The 25,122-nt window shown below is 44.7% G+C and overlaps 1 protein-coding gene across 3 annotated transcripts in view; it reads left to right on the plus strand.

The window, feature by feature from the left end:
- Positions 1–25,122, plus strand: part of LOC105473893 (diacylglycerol kinase delta) — a 120,456-nt gene that overhangs the window by 16,575 nt on the left and 78,759 nt on the right. Inside the window, exons 1-3 of one of the 3 annotated variants that reach the window (XM_071073579.1) lie at positions 2,651–2,735; positions 17,795–17,905; positions 19,968–20,048. In XM_071073579.1, coding sequence (XP_070929680.1) covers positions 2,661–2,735; positions 17,795–17,905; positions 19,968–20,048 — 267 coding nt within the window. In that variant the 5' untranslated portion in view covers positions 2,651–2,660. Of the gene's footprint in view, positions 1–2,650; positions 2,736–17,794; positions 17,906–19,967; positions 20,049–25,122 lie in introns of those variants that run through there. The other 2 variants (XM_011728077.2, XM_071073581.1) reach the window with 2 other exon arrangements.

Below are 25,122 nucleotides of genomic sequence, written 5' to 3' on the forward strand. Positions count from 1 at the left end.
GCCCTGGCCTCCCAAAGTGCCAGGATTACATGCATGAGCCACCGTGCCTGGCCACTGAGCACTGTGTTTTCAAGGCTTACTTATGTTGTACTTTTCAGAACTTCCTTTCTGTTTTTGAGTGAATAATACTCTGTTCTGTGAATGCACCACATTTTGTTTGCTCATTCATCGGTTGACAGATATTTGGGTTGCTTCTATCTTTTGACTATTGTGAATAGAGCTGCTATGAACATTCATGTACAAATTATTATTTAAATGCCTGTTTTCATTTATTTATTTATTTATTTTTTTAATTTTTGAGACAGGGTCTCTGCAACCCAGGCTGGAGTGCAGTGGTGCAGTCATGGCTCACTGCAGCCTCCACATCTTGGGCTCAAGCAGTCCTCCCACCTCAGCTTCCCAAGTAGCTGTGACTACAGATGTGTGCCACCATGCCTGGCCAATTTTTAAATTTTTTTGTAGAGAAGAGGTCTTACTATGTTGTGCAGGTTGGTCTTGAACACGGGCTCAAGTGGTCTTCTTGCGTCGGCCTCCCAGAGTGCTGGGATTACAGGTGTGAGCCACTGCACCCGGCTGACCTGTTTTCATTTCTTTTGGGTACATACATGTGAGTTAAATTGCTGGATAATTCTGTGTTTATCTTGTTGAGGAGCTGCCAAACCGTTTTCCACAATGGCTGCACCATTGTAAGTTTCCTCCAGCAGTGTAGGAGAGTTCCCATGTTTCCACACTTGCCAACACTTGTTACTTTCCGCTTATTGTAATATAACGTTATAATATTTAATAATGTAAGAATATTGTATTATTAATCGGTTCCTCAGTGACTAACAGTGTTGAGCATCTTTTCATGTGTTTGTTGACCATTTGTATATATTTTTTGAAGAAATATCTATTCAGATCCGTTGCCCATTTTCCAATCGGGTTGTCTTCTTGTTGTTGAATTGTAAGAGTTTTTTAATATATTTTGAGTACTAGACCCTGATTAGATACATGATTTGCAAATATTTTCTCTGTGAGTTGTGTTTTCACTCTCTTGATAGTGTCCTTTGAGGCACAAAAGTTTTGAATTTTGATGAAGTCCGATTTTTTTCTTTTGTTGCTTGTGCTTTTGGTGTTATACTTAAGAAACCATCGCCTAATCCAGAGTCAAGATTTATACCTGTGTTCTTTCACGAGTTTTGTAGTTTCAGCTATTATTAATATATTTAGTCTTTGATCCATTTTGAGTTATTTTTTGTGTGTGGTGTGAGGTCAGGTTCCAACTTCATTCTTCCTGTGTGGATGTGCAGTTGCTCCAGCACCATCTGTTGAAGAGGAGTGCTCTCCAGCTGGAGTCTGCCTCCCCAGCTGTGCAAACAGCCCTGCAGTATTGAAAAACAGCCACAGAGCTTCTCAGGAGTACTTGGTAATCTCAATGGAGTTCATAAAGTGATTCTTAATAGAATTATTCTTATGGATGGTTATGAGACATTTACATATTTAAAGGTTTTAAAAGGAAGTATCTGCATTTCAGAATTTTTACTGCCATGGAACTCGTCTACATTTTATTTTGTTTTGTTTTATTTTTTTGAGACAGGGTCTCACTGTCACCCAGGCAGGAGTGCAATGGTATGATCTCTGCTCACTGCAGCCTCTACGTCCCGAGCTCAAGTGATCCTCCCACTCAGCCTCCTGAGTAGGTGGGACCATAGGCATGCACCACCACACCTAGGTAATATTTGTATTTTTTGTAGAGATGGGTTCTTGCTCTGTTGCCTAGGCTGTCCTCGAATTCCTGGGCTCAAGCAATCCGCCCGCCTCAGCCTCCCAAAGTGCTAGGATTACAGGCGTGAGCTACGGCGCCCAGCCTCTTCTACATTTTAGATTTGAGAATATGGACTTGATTCAGTTCTTTTTATAGTTTGGTAAACTTGAAATAACACTCATCTCATTAAATCCAGTCTCATTTGACATTCTCTGTATTTGAACTCTGATAAAATTGGACACTATAGTACTCAGAGGCTGGGCAGAAAGGAAGTCTGAGAAGTTGTTCTCTATCTCCTTTCTCTCTGTGTGGTTGCTGAACATTTCTATGTACTTCAGGAGGGCAAGCAGAACCAGGTTTGTCAAGAATTGAGGCATGAGTCTATTTTTTTTAGTTTTTATTTTTTTCTTACATTTAAGGGCGATCTGACAAATGAGGGGTGAGTCTAATGCCAAAGTGTATTTTTATTGTCCAATAGTCACATTGTCTGTGTTTTTATATCTGACTAGTGTTTTGAATAAGTGGGAATTTTGCTGTTTATAGAAACTCCTTGGTAGTTAACTGCAGCTTCTTTGTCCTCTGGCAGCAGAAATGGGTATAACCATTTGGGAAAGTGACTTAGTGAGTGAGTGAATAACTCCGAGAGACTCTTGGTCCAGAATTCTAACACTGGGACTCTATCCTGAGAAAATAATCTTAAATATGAAGCTCATGAACAACATGTTTATTGTACCATTAAATATAAAAAGTTGCAAACCACCCCAGTGTCCAAGTCCAGTCTTGGGACAAACTCCACCAGAACACTCCAGTGTAATGACTCAGTGAGTTAATGATAATAGCTGATAAAATGGGTACTGTGGGCGAGTCCCGTGCTGTGCTCTGTGTGCGTGCTATGCCACTTCACCTTCACAACTTCATGGCGGCTGCACCAGGTCACAAAGCCGGAAAGTGGCCGTGTGCAAGGCTCTCAGTCCCTGAAGCCGCCAGCCAGGTAATTGAGGAGGGCAGCAACGGGGACGGTACTGTGTGATGTTGGAGAAATAAAGAGGCAAAGCTGTGTTTACAGAATGCGTTTCAGCAGTGTGTAAAACACTGGGAATAAGGTGGAATAGGAAATAACACGGAGGAAGTTTCTCATGATATTGCAGGTCGGGTTAGGTGGTGGGATTTGCATTATTTTTATGTTTACATCTGCTTGCCTGCAGATTCTAAAATGAGCATGTATTATTTTATACCAAAGGAAACAAAAAGGCATAACATGCTTCCCTTCAGTGGAAGACTCCTAATGGTAAGAGGGGCTGTGTCACGATGTGGTGATGATTCAGGATGGAGAAGTGGCTGCCCTCAGCCTTATCTGGAATGTCCTAAAACAACTGAAACAGTACTTTGGATCAAAACAGATTGAATTTCAGGAGTCAAATATACAAAAGGGCATGCTTGTGAAAATACAGGATTTAAGTTTCATAATATCCTAATAAATGGGTACATTATATGGAACAACTTAATTATGTTCCCCTTTGTTTAAACTTTAAACTCCTGTGTTGAAATTAAATCTACACTTACCAAAGTGGCGAGCTCAAGGTCTTGATATAAATAGGATGTATTTTAGCTTGAAATATAAACTGTTTGATGCGTGCAACATTATCCATTCTTTAGATATGTTCATAATGATATTAGCATCCCTAAACATTTGAATAAATAAAAAATAGCATATAAAGGAATAACACAAAGCAAAAGTAGATCTAGTTGCAGCATATTGTTGTTTGGAAAAGCAAGTTATTAAATAATTCGTATATCATATAACTCCCCTTTATGTTTTTTAGTTTAATTTTTTTTTGACACAGGGTTTTTTCTGTTTATTTTCCAGCTCTGTCACCCAGGCTGGAGTGCAGTGGTGTGATCTCGGCTCACTGCAACCTCCGCCTCCCGGGTTCAAGCAATTCTCCTGCCTCAGCCTCCTGAGTAGCTGGGATTACAGGTCTCTGCCACGACACCTGGCTAGTTTTTGTATTTTTAGCAGAGACGGGATTTCACCATGTTGACCAGGCTGGTTACGAACTCCTGACCTCAAGTGTTCCACCCGCCTTAGACTCCCAAAGTGCTGGGATTACAGGCGTGAGCCACCGCACCTGGCCTTGACACAGGGTCTCGCCCTGTCACCCAGGCTGGAGTGCAGTGGTGCCATCATTGCTCACTGCAGCCTTGGACTCTTGGGCTCAGGTGATTTTCCTGTCTTGGCCTCCCCAGAGGCTGGGACTACATGTGTGTGCCACCATGCCCAACTAATTTTTAAATTTTTTGTAGAGATGGCATCTCACCGTGTTGCCCAGGCTGGTCTTGAACTCCTGGGCACAAGTGATTTGCCCACCTCTTTCTCCCAAAGTGCTGAGATTACAGGTGTGAGCCATAGCACCTGGCAATTTTATTTTTACTTTTTTTTTTTTTTTTTTTTTTAGAGAGGCACACTCTTGTTCTGTCATCCAGGCTGCAGTGCAGTGGTTCAGTCATAGGTCACTGGAGCCTAAATTCCTGGGTTCAAGCAACTTTTCTGCCCCACTTTCCCTAGTAGCTAGGACTACAGGCATATGCCACCATACCCAGCCAATTTTTAAAGTTTTTATAGAGATGGAGTCTCTATAAAAGCAGAGGGATACTTTACTATGCTCTGTTGCCCAGGCTGGTCTTGGATTCCCGGGCTCAAGTGATCTGCCTGCCTCGTCCTCCCAAAGTGCTGAGATTACAGGTGTGAGATACCATGCCCAGCCCCACTTGTCTGTTTTATTTACACACTTGAAAACAGACGGAGCTGGGTGTGGTGGCTACGCCTGTAATCCCAGCACTTTGGGTGCCCAAGTCGGACGGATCACCTGATGTCAGGAGTTCGAGACCAGCCTGGCCAACAAGGTAAAATCCTGTCTGTACTAAAAATAACAAAAATTAGCCGTGTGTGATGGCGCACGCCTGTAGTCCCAGCTACTTGGGAGGCTGAGGCAAGAGAATCACTTGAACCTGGGAGGTAGAGGTTGCAGTGAGCCCAGACTGTGCCACCGCACTCCAGCCTGGGCGACAGAACGAATCTCTGTCTCAAAAAAGGAAAAAGAAAAAAAAAGAAAACAGATGGGAAGGATGTTATCTCGGAATGTGAATAGTAGGTGTTAGCAGTGGTTGGGCTCTGGGTGGTCTCAAGTAAATAAAAAGTAACCTCCAACAAACAAGTCTGCCATGAGTTGGTCCGTTTAACACAGGACTTTATTTCCACCAAATGTCAGAAAACAGGTGAGGAAGCAGCTGGTTGAGCACGTGCCAGGGGAGAGGAGGTTGAATGCTGATAGTGGCAGCACTGCCGCGTTGTTCTCAGGTGCTTGTGAGATCCATAGGTCAGGAAGCTGGGGAGGCTGCCTCTGGCCCAGGCAGCACCAGCTTCAGGCCTCTGGTATGTTTCACTGACTTCCAGGTTTCCAGAGCGCCCTGTCTGCACCCCTCTTATGACACTCAAAAACAATTTGTGGAAATTTCCAAACAGACGCAGAAGTAGAGACCGTTGAATTAATTACATCAGCCTTGTGTCTTTCTTGTTTCATCTGTTTCCACCCCCTTCTCCCACCCCTACTTTTTTTCCTGGGCATTTTAAAGCGAATTATTCTGTTCTTCCTACTATGTCAAGTATCCTTCTGCTGGAGCAGTTTCCTGAAAGGTCAAGGGTCGAGTCCCTTTCATTGTAGTATTCCAAGCGGCACTCAGCACTCAAGTGTTCAATAAACATTTATTGAAACAGAGTGATTTCATTCCACAGCTCGATAGGGAGATGGATTTTGTTCTGTAGGTTTCACAGAAGCTGAATCTTTCCTACCTTAATGAACCACAGATAGCATGGTGTATTTTGGGATGTCGCTCCTGCTGCTGTTAGGTTTGTGCCTTTGGTGTGTAGTGCAGATGGGTTTGTGCATAAATTCACTTTCAGAAAAAGTAGGATGATTGGTTATGGCTTTAATTTAGTCTGAACTTGTACAGACAAAAATAATGAAAAGTAAATCTTCCCCAAACATAAAAAAATGTTTTTCATTTGCTGTCTAAGCATGGAGAGAGTTGAAATCAGACAGGTCTGAGTCTGAAGCCCACATCTGTCACTTCACTGTAGATATCTGTGTCCTCTCTGGACCCCAATTTCTTCATTAGTAAAATGGGACCATAACTATTGTATGGGGCAAATTAAATACAGATTTTACATAAGCTCCTGGCACACAATAGGCACTCCATAAATACTGATTCTTTCTTCTCCTTGCCCATGATTCTGTGAAATGGGAACATTTCCTGGGCCTCCCTTAGACGGTCATTGTATGGATAAAATGGGTAATCTCTGGAAAGTGCTTACACCTGAGCCTGGAGCAAGTCAGAGCTCATCTTCCTGGGTACTGCTACGGGTGCAGCCCCTGCCCTGGAAGTCCTTTTAAAATCATATGTGTGCCTTCCCTGTCTCGTCTACCCTGTTCCCTTTCCCTAGAGGTAACCACTTAACCATTTTAATTGTTATTTTGGTTAAATTGTTTCTTTTTGAAAAAAACTTTAAGTTTATCTTCTTCACACACACACAATGTCCTCCTTTTTACACAAAGATATTAATAGCATGTTCCATTTTTTTTTTTTTTTTGGAGATGGAGTTTTGCTCTTGTCTCCCAGGCTGGAGTGCAATGGCACGGTCTCGGCTCACTTCAACTTCCACCTCCCAGGTTCAGATGATTCTCCTGTTTCAGCCTCCCGAGTAGGTGGGATTACAGGCGTGTGCCAACACGTCCGGCTAATTTTTTGTATTTTTAGTAGAGATGGGGTTTCACCATATTGGCCAGGCTGGTCTCCACCTCCTAACCTCAGGTAATCCACCAGCTTTGGCCTCCCAAAGTGCTGGGATTACAGGCGTGAGCCACTGCACCTGGCCTCTTAATAGCATGTTCTATGCATGTTCTGCACAGTTCTCTTTTTACTTACTCTGATTTGGAGACCGTTCCATAACATATAAAGATATCTTCTACAATCCTCGTATAGATATGTGGTACTGCAGAGTTGGAATGTACTGTAGTTTTTCGACCACTAGCCTGTTGGTGGGCATTCGGGTTATTTTCAGTGTTCTACTATAATAGTTTGTAGCACATAGCCTTGTACAAACTTTGTTTTCTGTTTTGCCAAGGTGTCTTTTGGGATAGATTCCTAGGAGTGGGCTTGCTAGATCAAAAGAGTAAACGCATGAATAACCGCTCTGGATTTTGCCAAGTGTTTGTCTTCAGGGCCATCCCATTTTGCAGTCGTGTCAAGTGCCCAGCTCCCCATTGCCATAGAAGCAGAATGTGTTGCCTCTTTGTTTGTTTGTTTTTTTAATTTGTTTTGAGATAGGGTCTTGCTCTGTCGCCCAAGCTGGAGTGCAGTGGTGTGATCACAGCTCACCGCAGCAACCTCTACATCTTGGGCTCAGGTGATCCTCCCACCTCAGCCTCTCAAGTAGCTGGAACTGTAGGTGCACTAATTTTTAAATAATATTATTTTTTGTAGAGGTGGGTTCTCTATGTTGCTCAGGCTAGCCTTGAACTCCTGGTCTCAGGTGATCCTCTCACCTCAGCTTTGCAAGTAGCTTGGACCACAGGTGTGCACCACCATGCCCAGATCGTTTTTTTTTTTTTTTTTTTTTTTTTTAATTTGAGGCCGGGTGTGGTGGCTCACACCTGTAATCCTAGCACTTTGGGAGGCCTAGGTGGGCGGATTGCCTGAGCTTAGGAGACCAGTCTGGGCAACATGGTGAAACCCCATCTCTACTAAAATACAAAAATTAGCTGGGCGTGGTGGCTTGTGCTTATAGTCCCAGCTACTCAGGAGGCTGAGACAGGAGAATTGCTTGAACCAGGGAGGCGGAGGTTGCAGTGAGCCGAGATCGTGCCACTGCACTCCAGCCTGGGCGACAGAGTGCGACTCCATCTCAAAAAAAAAAAAAAAAAAATTGTAGAGATGGGGTCTCACTGTGTTGCCTAGGCTGGTCTCAAACTCCTGGGCTCAAACTATCCTCCCGCCTCAGCCTCCCAAAGTTCTGGGGTTACAGGCGTGAGCTACTGTGCCCAGCCTTGTTTGTTTCTTGTCAGTTTGATGGTGCAAATAGTATTGTCACTTAGTTTTGTTTTTCTCTTCTGAGCTAAGTTGAGCATCTTTTCCTTCATTTCAGGGCCTTTTGCAGTTTTTTTTCTGTCAAATGTTTGTTCATATTTTTTGTCCCTTTTTCTACCAGGTTGTTAGTCTGTTCTCAATTTTTTTAAGTTCTTTAAAGATTAGGGATATTAGTCCTTTGTGGTATTTTGTAAAACTTCCTGGCCTGGTGTGGTGGCTTATGCCTGCAATAAGGGAGGCCAAGGCCTGCGGATTGCCTGAGCAACATAGCGAGACCCTGTCTCTACAAAGCAAAACAAAACAAAACAAGTGTACCTGTAGTCCTAGCTACTTGGGAGGCTGAGATAGGAGGATCACTTGAGCCCAAGAGGTCAAGGCTGCAGTGAGCTGTGATTAAGCCACTGTAGTCCAGCCTGGTTGACAGTGTGAGAACCTGTTTCAAAACAAAAACAATACTTCCTGAGGCACTGGCCTCAATTTTTTTAAGTTCTTTAAAGATTAGGGATATTAGCCCTTTGTGGTATTTTGTAAAACTTTCTAGCCTGGTGTGGTGGCTTAATTAAGATAATTAATTAATTAATTAAGATAAATAAACCCACTAAACCCGAGGGACTGTTGGTCTGGGGAGGGAGACAGCCTCATAATGGATGTTCATGTACTTGCAAAGTGATGACAGCTAGTTCTGCCTGGGGAGAGTCTGGGAAGACTTCCTGAAGGTGGTGGCATTTGACTTAGGTCCCAAAGCTTAGTCAGTAGAAGAGGAGCTGAGGATTTCCAGGCAGAGGAAAGATTATATTCAAAAGAGTGGGGAAATAACGGAGTCAGTTGTGTTTGGGTCAGGTGGTTCTGGGAGGGGTGAGAGAGGAGCCTTTCAGATTGGGAGGAGCCCTGTGGGCCCGCGAAGCCTTCCTAGATGCCATGGAAAGTGAGGAGAGGTGTGGGAGTGGGCCCTGGCTCTGAGACCGTATTCTTCTTCCAGTCACCTGGGAGCTACTAACACGGTGGCTCCCTGCCCCTCCAACACTGATGTTCGTCACTGGTTGGGTGGGGCCGGTGGTCACTGTTTCTCAAAGCTTGTCAGGTAATTGTAATTGGCAGTTGGGGTGAGATCCTCCCGTTGAGAGAGAGAATTGTGGCAGCAGGTTGGAGGAAGGATGCACAGAGAACAAACTTGGTGTGCTTAGGAGCCACCTGGGCTCTTGGCAAAAATTCATATTTCCAAGGCTCAGGAGGTTGGGCGTGGGGCAGTAATTTGCTTTTTCTTTCTTTCTTTATTTTATTTCTATATTATTATTTTAATAACCTGTACTTTTTTAAAAACTAGTTCAGTGAAGTAGTGAGAACGGGGTAGAGAATAGAGCAAGGAGTTCAGTCTGTAGCTGGTTGTGAACCCTCATTTGAGATAGCTCACTGCCTTCAGGCCAGCCATAGCCTGCATTTTTAACAAACGTTCCAGGGATTCTGATGTGGTGGTCTGGGCCACACTTTGAGACACACTGAGCCTGAGACAAGAGGCAGAACAACTTAAGCCTGAGGTAGGCGGGGCTGAAGAGGAGGGGCAGAATCTTCCATTATTTTATTTATTTATTTATTTATTTTGAGACAGAGTCTCTCTCTGTCGCCCAGGCTGGAGTGTAGTGGCCGGATCTCCGCTCACTGCAAGCTCCGCCTCCCGGGTTTATGCCATTCTCCTGCCTCAGCCTCCCGAGTAGCTGGGACTACAGGCGCCTGCCACCTCACCTGGCTAGTTTTTTTGTATTTTTTAGTAGAAACGGGGTTTCACCGTGGAATCTTCCATTATTTTAACAAATACAATCAATGATCCTAGGTAGCCAGTTAGAAATGGGGAGTGAAGGAGGAAAAGAGTTGAGCGCCTGCTACTTCTTTTAGATTTGATGATGCTATTAATATTAACTAAAGAGGAAATGTGGGGTCAGTGAACAGTGAGATGAGGTACGTTTCAGTGTGGAGGCCTGGCCCGTGGGGACGCCAGCATGCAAGACTAGGTTTCAGTAGCAGTGATGCTGACAGAGCGGGAGTGAACTCAGCCAACCCCTCGTCATCAGCCAGGAATGCATTTGGCTGCAGGTTGATGTCATCAGGACCCACACTGGCTACCTTGGAGCCTCAACATGCTTGCTACAGCACTAGATGTTGTGTGTTCATTCAAAGCAAAGGTGGTACTGCGGCTACCCGTGTTCCCATATACCAGCTGAGTACTCACCTACCTCCCCACCCCCAACAGAACTGCTTAGGTCTCCTTGACTGGTACTGGGGTAATGGGGATTAGCCCTATGATGAAAGGCCCCCCCGCCCACCACCCCCAACTCAGAAGCAAGGTCCTGTGAGCAGTGAGGATGTCTGTGTATGTGTGTGTAGGTGTTAACAGTGTTGGCCATACCACAGTAAGAGAAGTGTCCTGGGTTTAGGAAAAGTGAGTGTGAACTCCAAATGAAGGGCACATCTGGAGCAGCTCTCTCTTGGGTGTTTGGGTGTACACATTGTTGCCACTTTTTGGCTTTTTTGGTTTGGTCCTTGCTCACATTAGTGGGGGCAGGAATGAGGTGTCACTCCTCCTGTCAGTAGAAGCTTTGGCATAGGAACTTTGGGACATGGTCAGTTTTAATCTTGGTGGCAGTGCATTGAAAACAAGGGTAGTGGCAGTGGGGAAATTGGATTCTCTTGATGGATAAAGGAAGGATGATGTCCTTTTTCCATGGGTTGGTGTTTTGGAGTCTTCAGAAAACCTGTTGGGTTCCTTTCTGTCAGAGTTAGCACCAGACTCGGGGTCTGGCTCTGCAGAGCTGAGCGCGATTCTGCAGCGCCGTGGTTGCCTGGTGTGCTGTCTCCTGCTGGCCGTTGGTGTCATGAAGATGCCGATGTGGCACACATTCCATTGCCGCCTTGGGCATTCCCTCAACTTCTGCCAGGATGCAGTAAGATCAGGTTATAGGTAGATAGGTGGTGGGTAAGTTGCAGGTAGTTCCTGAATGAGGATGAATCTGTGGGTAGTGTTTTGAGTAGATACAGGAATTTACCTTTGCTTAATTGATTTAAATCAGACTTTTATGCTGAAGTTTTATTTTGCCCACAAGTATTGTCTGGGCTCTGGGTTTGAATTCTAGGTGTGACATTCATTAGCCAAATGGCCTTGGGTGAATTACTTAATCCTCTGGCCCTCAGTTTCCTTGTAAAGTGGGGATATTACCACCACTTTCAAAATTGATGTGAGGATTAAAAGATGAAAATGGCTCCTACTCGGGTAGTGGATGTGGTATGTGTGAAGTGTTGGAGATAATCTGGAGGTCTTTGAATATGTTTTGCATGCCTTATGTTTTGTGAACAAATTATTTTCTGATTGCTTCCTATTTGTGAATCATGGTGCTTATAAATTGCAAACCACAGACGAAGCTTTGAGTTAGAATTGGAGAGGCCTGGGATTTCTTTTGTGACCTGTCATTAGTTGTTCAACCGGGCAAGTTACTTAGTCTCTCTGTTTACCAGTTTTCTTATTAGTTAACTGGAATGTTAGTTTCTGTCTCATAGACCAGAAATGTTTGTTCTGTTAAGAAGACAAGTAAATATAAAAATAACGCATGAAAATTTAAAGTTATATGCAAATTGGGCCAGGTGCGGTGGCTCACGCCTGTAATCCCAGCACTTTGGGAGGCTGAGGTGGGTGGATTACCTGAGGTCAGGAGTTCGAGACCAGCCTGGCCAACATAGTGAAACCCCATCTCTACTAAAAATACAAAAAATTAGCTGGGCGTGTAGTGCGCGCCTGTAGTCCCAGCTACTCGGTAGGCTGAGGCAGGAGAATCACTTGAACCTGGGAGGTGGAGGTTGCAGTGAGCCGAGACTGTGCTACTGCACTCCAGACTGGGCAACAGAGCAAGACTCCGTCTCAGAAAACAAACAAACAAAGTGATGCGCAAATTGATAGAAGTAAGTTTTACCAGCTACTTTCCACTGAAACATTTGTATGTTAATGTTTTATGCTAGTATTTCCACTTTTGGGGACTTTGTGAATTTGGGTGATGTTGCTTAATTAACCATAGTCAGGTTTCTGTTTTACCTGCTTTTTTGTTGTTGTTGAAGGACTGGGAAGGTCTAAAGGACAGATAGATGGCTGAAGTGGACATTTGGCTAATTTTTATTCCTTTCTCCTATTGTTTTTTTTTGTTCCCCTCCCCAGTTTCCCAGCTGTCTGCCTGCAGCCCCTCTGTCCAGGTCACTTTGGGCAGGCTGTGGCTTGCTGCCCTCAGCCTCTGGACACGTGTCTCTTGGTTGGCCCCCTCCATTTTCTTCACCCCATGTGGCAGCTGTTTTTCATTTGTTTGTCTTTTACTGTGTAAATGTGGAAATCCTCACTCCTTACATGCTCGAAACATTAACGCTAATAGTCTGAGATTTTACTTCTGTCCTCATATTGATTAACGGTATTTTTCCCTTTACCGTTTTATATGTAGAATGATACATAGAGTATACATGTAAGTTGAGAAACACAGTCATGGGCTGTGTACGCGTGGGCCCGCCTGCACGGCTGACTGCCAAGGTGCTCTTCTGTGGCATCCCCCAGGGTTAAGCGTTCTTTGGGGTTTAGTCTCCATTTAACTTACTCTTCTGGTAAATGCCAGTTCACACTTTCTATTGGTTTTCTTTTTGGTGGTTTTTCTTTTTCCGTGGGAGTTTCTTTTTTCTTCTTTTTTGAGAGGGAATTTCACTCTTGTCGCCCAGGCAAGAGTGCAATGGCATGATCTTGGCCCACTGCAACTTCCGTCTGCTGGGTTCAAGCGATTCTCCTGTCTCAGCCTCCCAAGTAGCTGGGATTACAGGTATCCGCCTCCATGCCCAGCTGATTTTTGTATTTTTCGTAGAGACGGGGTTTCACTATATTGGCCAGGCTGGTCTCGAACTCCTGACCTCAGGTGATCCACCCGCCTTGGCCTCCCAAAGTGCTGGAATTACAGTCATGAGCCACCGCGCCCAGCCCGTTCTGTGGGAGTTTCTGCTATATTCTGGTTACTGACTGGCTGTCAGCAGTAGTGTACATATTTTTCCCACCTTGGCTTTTCTTTTATCTCTTTTTGAGGTGTCTTTGATGAGCAGAAATTCTCAATTGTAATATAGTTGAGTTTAGCAGTCATAGCTTATATCTAATATTTTTTTCTATTATATTTAAGAAACTCTTCCCAATTCCAAAGTCACTGGAAATTCTCTTTCGTCTGCTGGAAGTTTTGAAGTTCTTCTGCCTTTTGCTCTAGCACACCCAGAGTCTACCAGGAGCTCACGCATTGGTGTCCTTGGGTAACCTGACATCTCAGCCCCTTTGCTGAAATCCCCCTCCCTCCAAACCCCGGTTTGCAGTGCCACCTGTTTTATACATCAAGCTTCCAAATCTGCAAGGGTCTGTTTCTGGGCGCTCTTTGGTCCCCACATTCCACTTCTCTTAATTTGCTCTAAGGATAGTTGAGGACATAAGCAGATATTTACTTACGGGAATGTCCACTGAAATTCTGATGATAGCATTGAGGGAGCAGGAAGCACTCTAAATCTTCTGGCAGTGGGAAGCAGGTGAATGATGAGATACTCGGTAGCCAACAAAAATGCATTTGCTGATGCAGCTATATGGTAATAATATACATGACAGAAAAAGTAGCAAGGTCAAACAACAGTATGTACAGTATGGATTCCATGTTCATAAAAAGAAAGTTGTAAGTTGAAAAAAACCTGTCATCTTTGCTTTCTCTTGTCCCGGTCACACTCAGGGTGATTTTATCTGGCTTCGACCCCATCAAGCCACCATGTCCGCTCTGGCATGTCCTCGGTGACCCCCTGGTGGCTGCTTCCTTTATCCTAGCCTCAGTTCTCATTTATGACCTCGCTGCTACATTGGACATCACTGATGCGATCTTCTCGACGTGCTGTCTCCTCTCCTGCACTTCTGCCCACTTTCTTCTCGTTCTCCTTTCTGGCTTTCCTTTCTCGATGTTGGTGTCCCTGGGTTCCCATTTCCCTGGGCCTCCCTGCACTCCATGCTTTCTCCTTTGGGGCTCTTGGCAAGGCATCTCCTGTGTTAAACCTTCTCCTACATCACAGACCTGCAGTGCTGGCTGTCGCCTCACACTGAACTCCCCTGATGTCCTCGAGGCCCACAGACTCAGCACGTCCAGAATGAAACCGACGTCCCCCCACTGAGCCACACTCTTCAGAGATGTCCAGGATTTCGGTCCTGTCTCCTCCCCTTCACCTCGGTCAATTGTCACATCTTTCTGAACATTCCCGTGCCTGTGTCCATCTCTCCCCTGCCACCCCAGACTCTTGTCACCAACTCCCCCCTTATGCAAGTTTCTGAAGTGTTCTGCCAGCCTCCACGTTTCACCCCCTCTTCTTTCCCACATTGTGGCCACAGTCAGCTTTCCAGAGTGAGTGTATTTCTGAGCCACCACCGGGCTCTGTCTCTAGCCCCAAGGAGCAGCTGCGGGCCTCTGCTTGCCCAGCCCCTCCTCCCTGGCCTGCTCAGGTACCTGTTGTTCAGGCAGCCTCTCTTGTGGGACATTGCTCACTGCCCTGTGCCCCACATCCCAGAGCACTCCGGTGTGTATACGTCTGCCCTCCTCTGGTCTGAGCTCCTGCCCATGCAGCCCTCAGAGCCCAGTGCGGTGACCAGCATCTGGAGACGTGGGCATGTGTCGGAGAGGGGTCAACCTCACCCGGTGACTGGGCCTGCTGATCCCTTTCAGACAGAGTCTGTTCTGGACTTTCTCTGTCCCCTGGTTTGAAGCCCTTTTCAAGGGCATTCTCAGAGGTGTCTTACTCTTCAGCAAGGACCACTGGAGACTTGCGCTTCCCCGCAAACAGCTGCACGTGGTAGTCTTGGACCTGTGGGCTGGGCGTATGTCTGTCGGGTCCGTGGGTGGCCATGGACCACACTGCAGCTGAGGCCCAGTGCTCTCGCCAGCTTCCTCTGGAGAGCCCAGCACTGGGATTGGTGTCTCACCTGTGTTTGCTGGTGGGCGCTTGTTCACTTTCCACCTGCTGCTCTCTCTCTGACTGGAGCTTGAGAGTTTTCTTGGTGCAGTGTGTGTTGCAAATTTGTCTCTGATTGGAATAAGGGTATCCTAGATGGCTCGAACGACAGTCGGCCCTTTTGTTTGTGCATAGAACCCAACAAAGTGACTGTAAGAGCCTGGTGGCCCGGCATGGCCTGAGCGAACTGTGCAAGGGCCTGGCCCTTTCACTCCTGACTCTGCTCTAGGGGGCAAGGAGAGGCCTTGTCAGCCGAGCAGCATTTCCTGTGGGTGCCTTTCACAGCTGCCACGTGCAAAATACAGCACATTATTTTGGGGTGTTATTTTCTTGACCACTTTTGGTTCATTGCTTTTGACTAAATGTTTAAAAATATTCTGCAGCATATCTATAGTACTCACAAGCAGCGAATCAGGAGAAGAAATGCAGTTTCTGAGAAGGCTTCAAAGAAATCATGGTCTTTATCTCTTCCCCAGCCTTTTCCGCTGAAACCCACCAGTCTTTTTCTGAGCACTCTTGTTCTATAAATAAAGCAACAGCTCTCCTTGGGCAGCCCAAGATCGCAGACTCTCATCCGCCCTCAGAAAGATTGTGCATGTGCGTGTGTGTGTGTGTGTGTGTGTGTGTAAGAGTGGTGGTGCAGTGAGTTGTGTTTTAATTTTGCTTTTCTTTTATGTATGAGATGTGTAGCAGGAGATGCAAGAAAAAATACTCTAGCATCTGTCCTTTAAAGATAACTTCTTATAACTTTTCTGGGTTTTGGCTTGTTGGTTTTGTCTTTTTTTTTTTGCCCATTTAGGGAAGAGATGGAAGTGATTGCTTTCCGCGCAGAGGTAAGGAAGAGGAATGGGGGGCCAGGAGAGATGTCCTCACAGTGAGGCCTTTGAGGTCAACAGAGAAAGGGTCTCGTGATGTATGTTTTAGGCTACTGTGGATGGCATTGCTCTGTGCAGATGTATTTGAAATGAGTGTCATCCATGTGTACTTGGATCTGAAAAGGATGTTTGGAAACAAATACCATTTCCCAGTCCTTCACAGTGAAGACTGGTTTGTATCCTCGCTCCCAGAATCAGGGGGTGGGACTTTCTGTCTGCCTTGGATCACCCTTGTTCTGTTTTGGACGGGACCTCAGATGCTAGCTGTATGCTGGGGATCCCTGCTGTCTCTAGGGGAGCGGGTGGGAATGGGAAGGTCACTTCTGGCAAACAAGCCTCATCAGGATGCTTGATCGTTGGATAATGTTGGGCTCCTCTCTTTTTCCTTCCTGGCACTCTTTAATTACTGGGGAAAGGGTGGGTGCCTTTTTCAGAAGTGTGAGGTGAATGTATAAGCCAAGAATGAGTCAGTAGATTCTTCAGCAGCTCTCCCCTGCGCCGATCCTCTAGAGTTGGAAAGGGCTGCTGTCGTGCCACCGGGCCAGTGCCGAAAGCAGAGTTTGCCACGATTGGCATGTGCTGGTGAGCAAGAAGCTCTTGGAAGTGGTCGTGAGTGCAGCCAGTTTCCCCCAACCCAGGAAGGGCACAGTGAGGATGGCTTGTTGCAGGATAAGGAGGAGACCCCTAGGCACTGTGCATTGGCCTGTGCTATGCTGTCCGGGCGTGGTCCTGGTGTCCGTCCACATGTTGATGGGGTGTCGGGGTGGGGGCTTTCTGCAGCCTTCCCTGTTCCGCTCTCTCCTGTTGTGAACGGCCGGTAGACGGATCGGGCAGTGCAGTGTTCCGCGCTTGTATTCTGGCACAAGTGGGGGACAGGAGCCTCCTGTGTCTTGCTCTTGCTGGTTTTATGTTAGGGAGTTTTCAGCATTTGTGGATACTTAAGAACTTTGTGCACACGCTGTTTAAAACATTGACGTAAAGTGCAGAGCTATATGGGATTAGGTAATTAAGCAAAAGCTTCTCTGAACCAGTGTGCTTGTCTTTGAACAGAATTTTTAGGAAGCCTCCCTCCGTTTCCATGCTGAGGCCCTTGTGGACTGGGCATTTCTGTGAGGTGGGATGTAACATAGTGTGCAAACGCTGAGAGCCAGGTTCTTGTCTTCATGCATGTCGTTTATTCTTTCTGACTGTGTTAATGGCTCCAAGTACGTCAGAAAGTCTCATGACCAAGTAGTTCCTTACGCATTTGATGTTTTGGTGGCATGGGCCGTGTAAGGCGGGGGAGCAGCTCCGGGATAAGTAGTGCCCCCTTCATTCTTGGCTTTAATTGAGCCAAGGTGAGTGGACTGTAGAGTCAATTTCTGGATTCTTATAAGAGAACATCTTGTGTTATGGGGTGAACTCATCAGATTTTCGGGTTGAGAGGAGTTTTAGTGTCTGTGGCCGAGGCACTTCCCTCTCATGGTGTGTGCAGATGCACACACCCAGCCTGTGAGTGGTGGGTTGGCCTGAGGGTGCAGGCCTGGAGCTTCTGAGCCCCAGAGCCACTGACGTAGACAGCTTTGGCAGCAGCATCCTGAGAAATGGCAGGGGGCCAGAGAACACAGAGACAGGGCCAAGAATAGCTGAAAAATACCAAATGTTGAAGTTGGAGAATGCACTGGCCCCATGTCCCAGTGTCTTCCCAGCTGCTGCGTACTGTGGCCCTGTGAGCCTCAGTGTCCTTTCTTCATGTTGCCAGTGCATCCAGGGCACACCCTGGGCCTCTGACACCCCCACCCACACAGGCACACATTGCCCCATAGAGGAAAGGATTGGTGCAACCCCCATCCCCCCGGCAGCATGCTGGGCCTGTGCATAGGTCAAGGTCTGTTGAGAGTGTGAGAAATATTTTCTATTGGAGACATGAATATGTTTCAGCCACAACAGGGTGCGTTTCAGCCGGAAGAGTGAAAGGGCACCTTGAAAACTCAAGTTTATGAATATGTTTCTGTACTTTCAGACCATCATCAAAGAGGGGATGCTGACCAAACAGAACAATTCCTTCCAGCGATCAAAAAGGAGATACTTTAAGCTTCGAGGGCGAACGCTTTACTATGCCAAAACGGCAAAGGTGAGGCCCCATGCAGGAAAACACGCGTGAGGACATCACAGGAGCTGTCCCGGGGGAGGAATTGGGGGTGCTGAGTCCTTGTGTGGGAAAAGCTTCAATTTTCAGATCTGTTATTGCCAGTGAGTTTTGTAACACTCCACACTGTCAGGTTTTACTTGTCTCAAGGTATGTTTTATTTCTTATCAAAATTAATTTCTATTCATTTTCCTTTTCTTTAATGTCATCAGTAATGGGGAAAAGGGAAAAAAGGGTCACAGAAACAGCCACATTAAAGTTGGATATCTTTGTTTCAGAAAGGTTGGGGGGAATCACAGGGTTATGAATTTTATCTTATTATTATTAAATAATTCTTTATTCTTTAAGTATATTGAGCTTTTTTTTTTATTTTTTGTTTTTTTTTGAGGGGGAGTCTTGCTCTGTTATCCAGGCTGGAGTGCAGTGTCGAGATCTTGGCTCACTGCACTCTCCGCCTCCTGGGTTCAAGCAATTCTCCTGACTCAGCCTCTCGAGTAGCTGGGATTATAGGCACCTGCAACCACGCCTAGCTTATATTTTGTATTTTAGTAGAGATGGGGTTTCACTATGTAGGTCAAGCTGGTCTCAAACTCCTGACCTCAAATGATCTGCCTGCCTTGGCCTCCCAAAGTGCTGTGATTATAGGCGTGAGCCACCCATGCCTGGCCTAGAGATGGGGTTTCACCACATTGCCCAGGCTGGTCTTGAACTCCTGACCTCAAGTGATCCTCCTGCCTTGGCCTCCCAAGGTGCTGGGATTATAGGCATGAGCCACTGTGCCCGGCCAAAGTAGAAGGAGCTGAGCTTTTTGATGTGTGAACAGAAATGGGAAATTCTTTATTTTTAGGCTTTCTAGCAATTAACCTTCTTTCTGTTGCCCTATTGTAGGTAGATTTAAAACTAGAAGCACCAGGTGGGTGCTGCTGGAGGAGGAGCAGCCAGTGAAAGTCACAGATTACTGCCATGTTTAAGCGGATGTGGTGTTAGACATTCAGACACCAGTGTGTTGGCTGGGATTCCGAATACCTGTATTTTTATATCAGTATTGGTGTCAGTACTAATATTTTGGTATTTAAGAAATCTGGGATCTGAATCATTTACATTTTGAGACATATCCCTAGAAAGTTACTGCATTAAAATTTGAAATGGAACAAAGCAGCTTTTTTAGAAAGGGTTCTGACCACTTCCCTCATTTAAAAAAAAACAAACAAACACGAGAAAACACCTTTTACAGTTAGTTCTGGGGGCGAGGGGAGGGGGAAGTTTACTTAAAAGATTGAGTCTCTTTTCTGAGTAATTAGTTTGATTTTCTCCAGGGTTCCTCATAGAGCCATCGTAGAATAGAGGGGATGGTATATGGGAAACAGCAGGCAGGGGCTGTGCTGGGGGACTGTGACCGTGTAGGGAATGGAAAGGGAGATGGGGGAGGTCCCCAGGCCTGATTCCCAGCCTGCCCTGGAGTGTCTCTCTCTCTCCAGGACCAGTCTCCTTCTGATCTGCTCCCTTGTTTCCTTTCACGGCCAGACCCCTTCCATTTGGACTTGTCTCTCTTCCCCAGAAGAATTCATTTTAGCCAGGACCTTTCCCCTCCATGTGCTCGCTGGAGGAACAAGCTGGGAAGACACAGAATCCTCAGTCCGGACCCTGGGGCCTTCCCCCAGCCAGAACACTGTGTGAGAACATACTTCACATGTAAAAGTGAACACTGGTGTTGACAGTAGTAGTAAATACAGAAATACCAGCATTGGGTTGTTTGCTTTGGTTCTCTCTCTTTTTTCCTTCACTAATGCAATGCCAAAGTTCGTAGATTTTTTTTTTTTTTTTTTTTAAATCATGGCACTATACCTGTGAGCCCGAGCTTTTGGTTAGAAGCAGGTGGGTGAGTTAATTTGGATTGGCTTATTGATTGGATCCTACAGTTTCAAGGTACTTGGGCTTCTGTGGGTGCTGGGTAGGGATCCAGGGGGGTGTGGTGGGCAGCGCTGGCTAGTGCTTAATGATGTCCTTATCTTTGTGTGCCTTAGTCCCTGTGTTTGTCTCTTTCCAGTCAATCATATTTGATGAGGTGGATCTGTCAGATGCCAGCGTGGCTGAATCCAGTACCAAAAACGTCAACAACAGTTTTACGGTAAGATTCCTGAGTCACGCCTTTCTTGATTCTTTACTGAAGTTGGCTTTCCGTTTTGATCTGAACATGTGTCCAAGCAGTTCAAACACTTTCATTCTTTTCTTTCTGATTGGAATGATTGCTGGTAAAATTTGAATTTAATGCTGAAAGTAATACTGTGGTTGGAAAATAACCAAGAATTTGGCATGCATAAGCACTAAGGGACAATAGGGACAAAATGAAAATTTTTTAAATATGTTTTGGTTCACGTCTTTTTTTTTTTTTTTTTTTTTTGAGACGGTGTTTCGCTCTTGTTGCCTGGGCTGGAGTGCAGTGGCGCTATCTCCAGCTCCCAGCAACCTCTGCCTCCCGGGTTCAAGTGATCCTCCTGCCTTAGCCTCCCTAGTAGCTGGGATTACAGGCATGTGCTACCACACCTGGCTAATTTTGTATTTTTAGTAGAGACGGGGTTTCTCCATGTTGGTCAGGGTGGTCTGGAACTCCCAACCTCAGGTGATCTGCCCGCCTCGGCCTCCCAAAATGTTGGGATTACAGGTGTGAGCCACCACGCTCGGCTGGTTCATGTCTTACTAGCTCTGTACAGAGTTTTGTTTTTTGTGATTAGTGTAGAAAATTTGGAAAATGCAGACAAGTATGTTAAAGCAATTGAAAAGCAGCCATAATTCAGCCACCTCAAAAAACATTGAGTGTTAATATTTTGGTGTATTTCTTTTTTTTTTCCTTTTTTACGTTTAAACTTTCTTCCTTCCAAATTTATAAAAGTTATATTGGACTTTGTGCAAAAGTTCTAAATGCATGAAATCATGTGATTGCACCACTTGGAAGTGGCCAGCTGCTTACTCTGGAGTGTTTATCTTTATTTCTGTATATTTGTGTCTTTACCTTCGTGTACCCGTGAGATCATGCTGAACCTTTTGGTTTACACCTGTGTGTTTTTTTTTTTTCCCCAGGACAATTTATAGTAGACATTTGCTCATGTCAGCTGATCTAAATGTTCATTATATTTTTTAATGGCTATAGTAGCATTTTCTTGTATGATTTTATAATTTAGGCTTTACGGGCTGACTTTAGTGCCTACCTGTATAAGGTTTGACTCTTAATAACAGCACTAGAACTTTTAAAGCTCTTTTTCTTTATGTTATTAGGTCATCCCATCTAGACATAAAGTATGCCCCCTAATTTTAAAAATTATTCTTTTATAATTCAGTCAAGGTGAGTAATTTTCCTCAAGTTTAGGATCCGACATTTTGGGTTAGTGTTAGTTTCACGTGCTTTCAAGTTTTATTTTGTTTATTGATGGATTCATTGTTGATGTTGCTGATACAAATGGGATTTTCCTTCCTCTGTTTAAACCTCTGCTTATTTTGTGTTGATGTAACTGCTCTTATTTTACTTGGAGTATTTGTAGTTTTCTCTATTAATTTATTTTTACCAGCTGGGAAGAGACATTTTTAACTACACAAATAGATTTTTCTTTGATTCGTGGTTTTTAGAGTCTTTAATAGGAGTAGGTGTTGAATTTCGTTGGAGTGTTCTGAGCATCAGTTAAGTAATTAATTAACTTTTTAGAGATGTAGTCTCCCTTTGTCACCCAGGCTGAAGTGCGGTGATGTGATCTCGGCTCACTGTCACCTCTGTCTCCCAGGTTCAAGGGATCCTCATGCCTCAGCCTCCCTAGTAGCTGGGATTATAGGCATGCACCATTTCGCCCAGCTAATTTTTGTAATTTTAGTAGAGATGGGATTTCACCGTATTGGCCAGGCTGATCTCAAACTCCTGGCATGGAGTGATCTGCCTGCCTGAGCCTTCCGAAGTACTGGGATTACAAGCGTGAGCCACTGCGCCTGGCCCTGAGCGTTAATTTAGATGTTCATTTTGGTTTCAGTTATTTGCATATTTCCTATTAAAAAAATTATTCTTGGTAATGTTGAATTTTACTCCTTAATCTTGCAATTTAGATTTTTCCCATTGGTGTATATGCATTTGTTTTGGGTGAGAAGGTAGCCTTGTTGCAGTTTTAAACAATTGTTTTTTCTATTTTTAATTTTAATGGTTACATAGTAGTTGGACATATTGCGTTTGTTGTGTTTTGATTTCAGAGTTAAAGTAACCCCATAAAATTCATTTAGTAACTTTCTGTGAGTTTATGTTTTCTGCAACATTTTATGTAGCTTTGGGATTGGTTGTTTCTTAAGTTTGAGAAAATTTATTTTAAAGTATTTGTCAAGAAGACTTTTTAGGGAGATAAGGCTATAATTGAAATAAATCCTAAAATATTTATTTCTTGCATTTTGATCATTTGAGCCTTTTTCACTTTTTGAGTCCATATCTGTAATTTACTTTCTCACTAATTTCACACCTTCAAATTTAGTAGCGTGTACTGTTGTGTAGTTTAAACACGTATGTCTCTGGTTGGATCTCCTTTGCATTTCTAATTTTGTTAGTTTAGTTTGTTTTTCTTGTCAGATTTCTTAAACTCTAGCCTTTTTGTTTTCTTTGTTTTTAAAGAGAACTAGTTCTTAGATTATTGAACAATTCTCCTTTTCTGTTTCCTTGTTTTTTTTTTTTTTTTTTTGAGACGGAGTCTCGCTCTGTTGCCCAGGCTGTAAGGCTGGAATGATCTTGGCTCACTGCAACCTCCACCTCCTGTGTTTAAGCGATTCTTCTGCCTCAGCCTCCTGAGTAGCCGGGATTACAGGCACCTGCCACCACGCCTGGCTAATTTTTTTGTATTTTTAGTAGAGACAGGGTTTCGCCGTGTTGGCCAGGCTGTTCTCAAACCCCTGACCTTGAGTGATCTGCCTGCCTCGGCCTCCCAAAGTGCTAGGATTACAGGTGTGAGCTACTGAGCCTCACCTGTTTCCTTTTTTTTTTTTTTGGGCGGGGTTTCACTCTGTTGCCCAGGTTGGAGTGTAGTGCTGTGATCTCGGCTCACTGCAACCTCTTCTTCCTGGGTTAAAGCAATTCTCCTGTTTCAGCCTCCTGAGTAGCTGGGATTACAGGCGTGTCCTACCACTACCTGGCTAATTTTTGTATTTTTAGTTAGAGATAGGTTTTCACCATGTTATCCAGGCTGGTCCTGACCTCAAGTGATCTTCCTGCCTCCGCTTCCCAAAGTGCTGGGATTACAGGTGTAAGGTACCATGTCGGGCCCGATTTTTCTGTTTTCTAAATCAATGTCTGCATTTATGTGTATTGGTTTTTTTGTTTTTTTTGTTTTTTTAGACAGAGTCTTGCTCTGTTGCCCAGGCTGGAGTGCAGTGGTGCGGTCTCGGCTCACTACAGCCTCCACCTCCCAGGTTCCAGTGATTCTCCTGCCTCAACCTTGGGTAGCTGGGATTATAGGCACACGCCACCATGCCCAGCTAATTTTTGTATTTTTAGTAGAGACGGGGTTTCCCCATGTTGGCTAGGCTGGTCTCAAACTCCTGACCTCAGGTGATCTGCCTACTTCGGCCTCCCAAAGTGCTGGGATTACAGGTGTGAGCCACTATGCCTGGCTGTGTATTGGTTTTTGTCTGTTGTAACTTATGAAATATGTTGTTCAAGTCCTCTTATGATCTTGTTTTTTTTTTTTTTTTTTCACTTGTGCTTCCATAGGCTGTTAATGAGGAGTTAATCTATTTCAGGCCAATTACATGTAACACTTTGTTCATGTATTTCTAACAGTTTTCACCTTCTCCATTTTGAAGCTTTGTTAAGCATATACATGTTTTAAAAGATAATACCCTCAATATTGAGTAATCATTTATTAATAAAGATTAATAAAGTAGTAGCTTTTTTTTCCCGCCCCCGACAAGGTCTTGCTCTATCAACTGGGTTGGATGAACTGGCACAATCATGACTCACTGCAGCCTTAAACTCCTGGGCTCAAGTGATCCTCCTGCCTCAGCCTCCCAGTCAGCTGGGACTACAGGTGCTTGACACCATGCCTGGCTAATTTTTACATTTTTTTGTAGAAGCAAGGTCTCGCTATGTTGCTCAGGCTGGTCTTGAACTCCTGGCCTCAAGTGATCCTCCTGCCTTGACCTCCCAAAGTGCTGGGATTAAAGAAGATCTTTTTCACAATGAGTAGTTTGTGTCATTAACCATTCTCTGATATTAGTATTTCTAAGTCTTCTTTTCTTTGTTCAGAATTTACTTAATATATACATAACCAACCCCCCCACCCTTTTCCATCCTAACTTTTATCTTTAGTTTTCCTTATTATTTTAAATTTAATTCTCTCTCTCTCTCTCTTTTTTTTTTTAAGAGATAGGTTCTTGCTCTGTTGCTCAGGCTGGAGTGCAGTGGTACAGTGTTAGCTCACTGCAGCCTCAAACTCCTGGTCTCAAGAGAGCTTCCTCCTCATACTCCCCAGTAGCTGGGACCACAGGCATTGTCACCACACCCAGCTACTTTTTTATTTTTTGTAGAGATGGGGTCTAGCTGTGTTGACTTGGCTGGTCTCTAACTCCTGGCCCCAAGTGATCTGTCTTGGTATCCTAAAGTGTTGGTATTACAGGCATGAGCTGATGTGCCTGGCCTAGATTTAATTCTTGTAAACAGTATGTTGTTAGAATCTGTTTTATTTTAGCCAGAAACCCTTTGCCTTGTAAATATTGTGCTTCAGCCATTTTCTGCTGTCAGGATTATTGCATATCTGATGCCTGTGTTTTGTGGCCGAACGTATTGTACTTTCTTGTTTATTTATTTATTTATTTATTTTTGAGACAGGGTCTTGCTCTGTCACCCAGGCTGGAGTGCAGTGGTGCAGTCGTGGCTCACTGTAGCCTCGACCTCCTAGGCTCAAGTAATCTTCCCACTTCAGCCTTCTGGATAGCTGGGACTCCAGGCACATGTGATCATGCCCAGATAACTTTTGTGTTTTTTGTAGAGACTGTGTTTCACCATGTCACCTAGGCTATTCTTGAACTTCAGGGCGCAAGTAATCCGCCCACCTTGGCCTCCTGAAGTGCTGGAGTTACAGGCGTGAGCCACTGCACCCAGTCATGCTTTCTTATTTTAATGGTCTCTTGGTACCTCCCTTCTACTTCTCTTCTGTGTTGTCTCTTAAACATTTACAGTTCACAAA

The sequence above is a fragment of the Macaca nemestrina genome, chromosome 11 (genome assembly GCF_043159975.1).
Source record: "Macaca nemestrina isolate mMacNem1 chromosome 11, mMacNem.hap1, whole genome shotgun sequence".
Taxonomy (NCBI): Eukaryota; Metazoa; Chordata; class Mammalia; order Primates; family Cercopithecidae; genus Macaca; species Macaca nemestrina.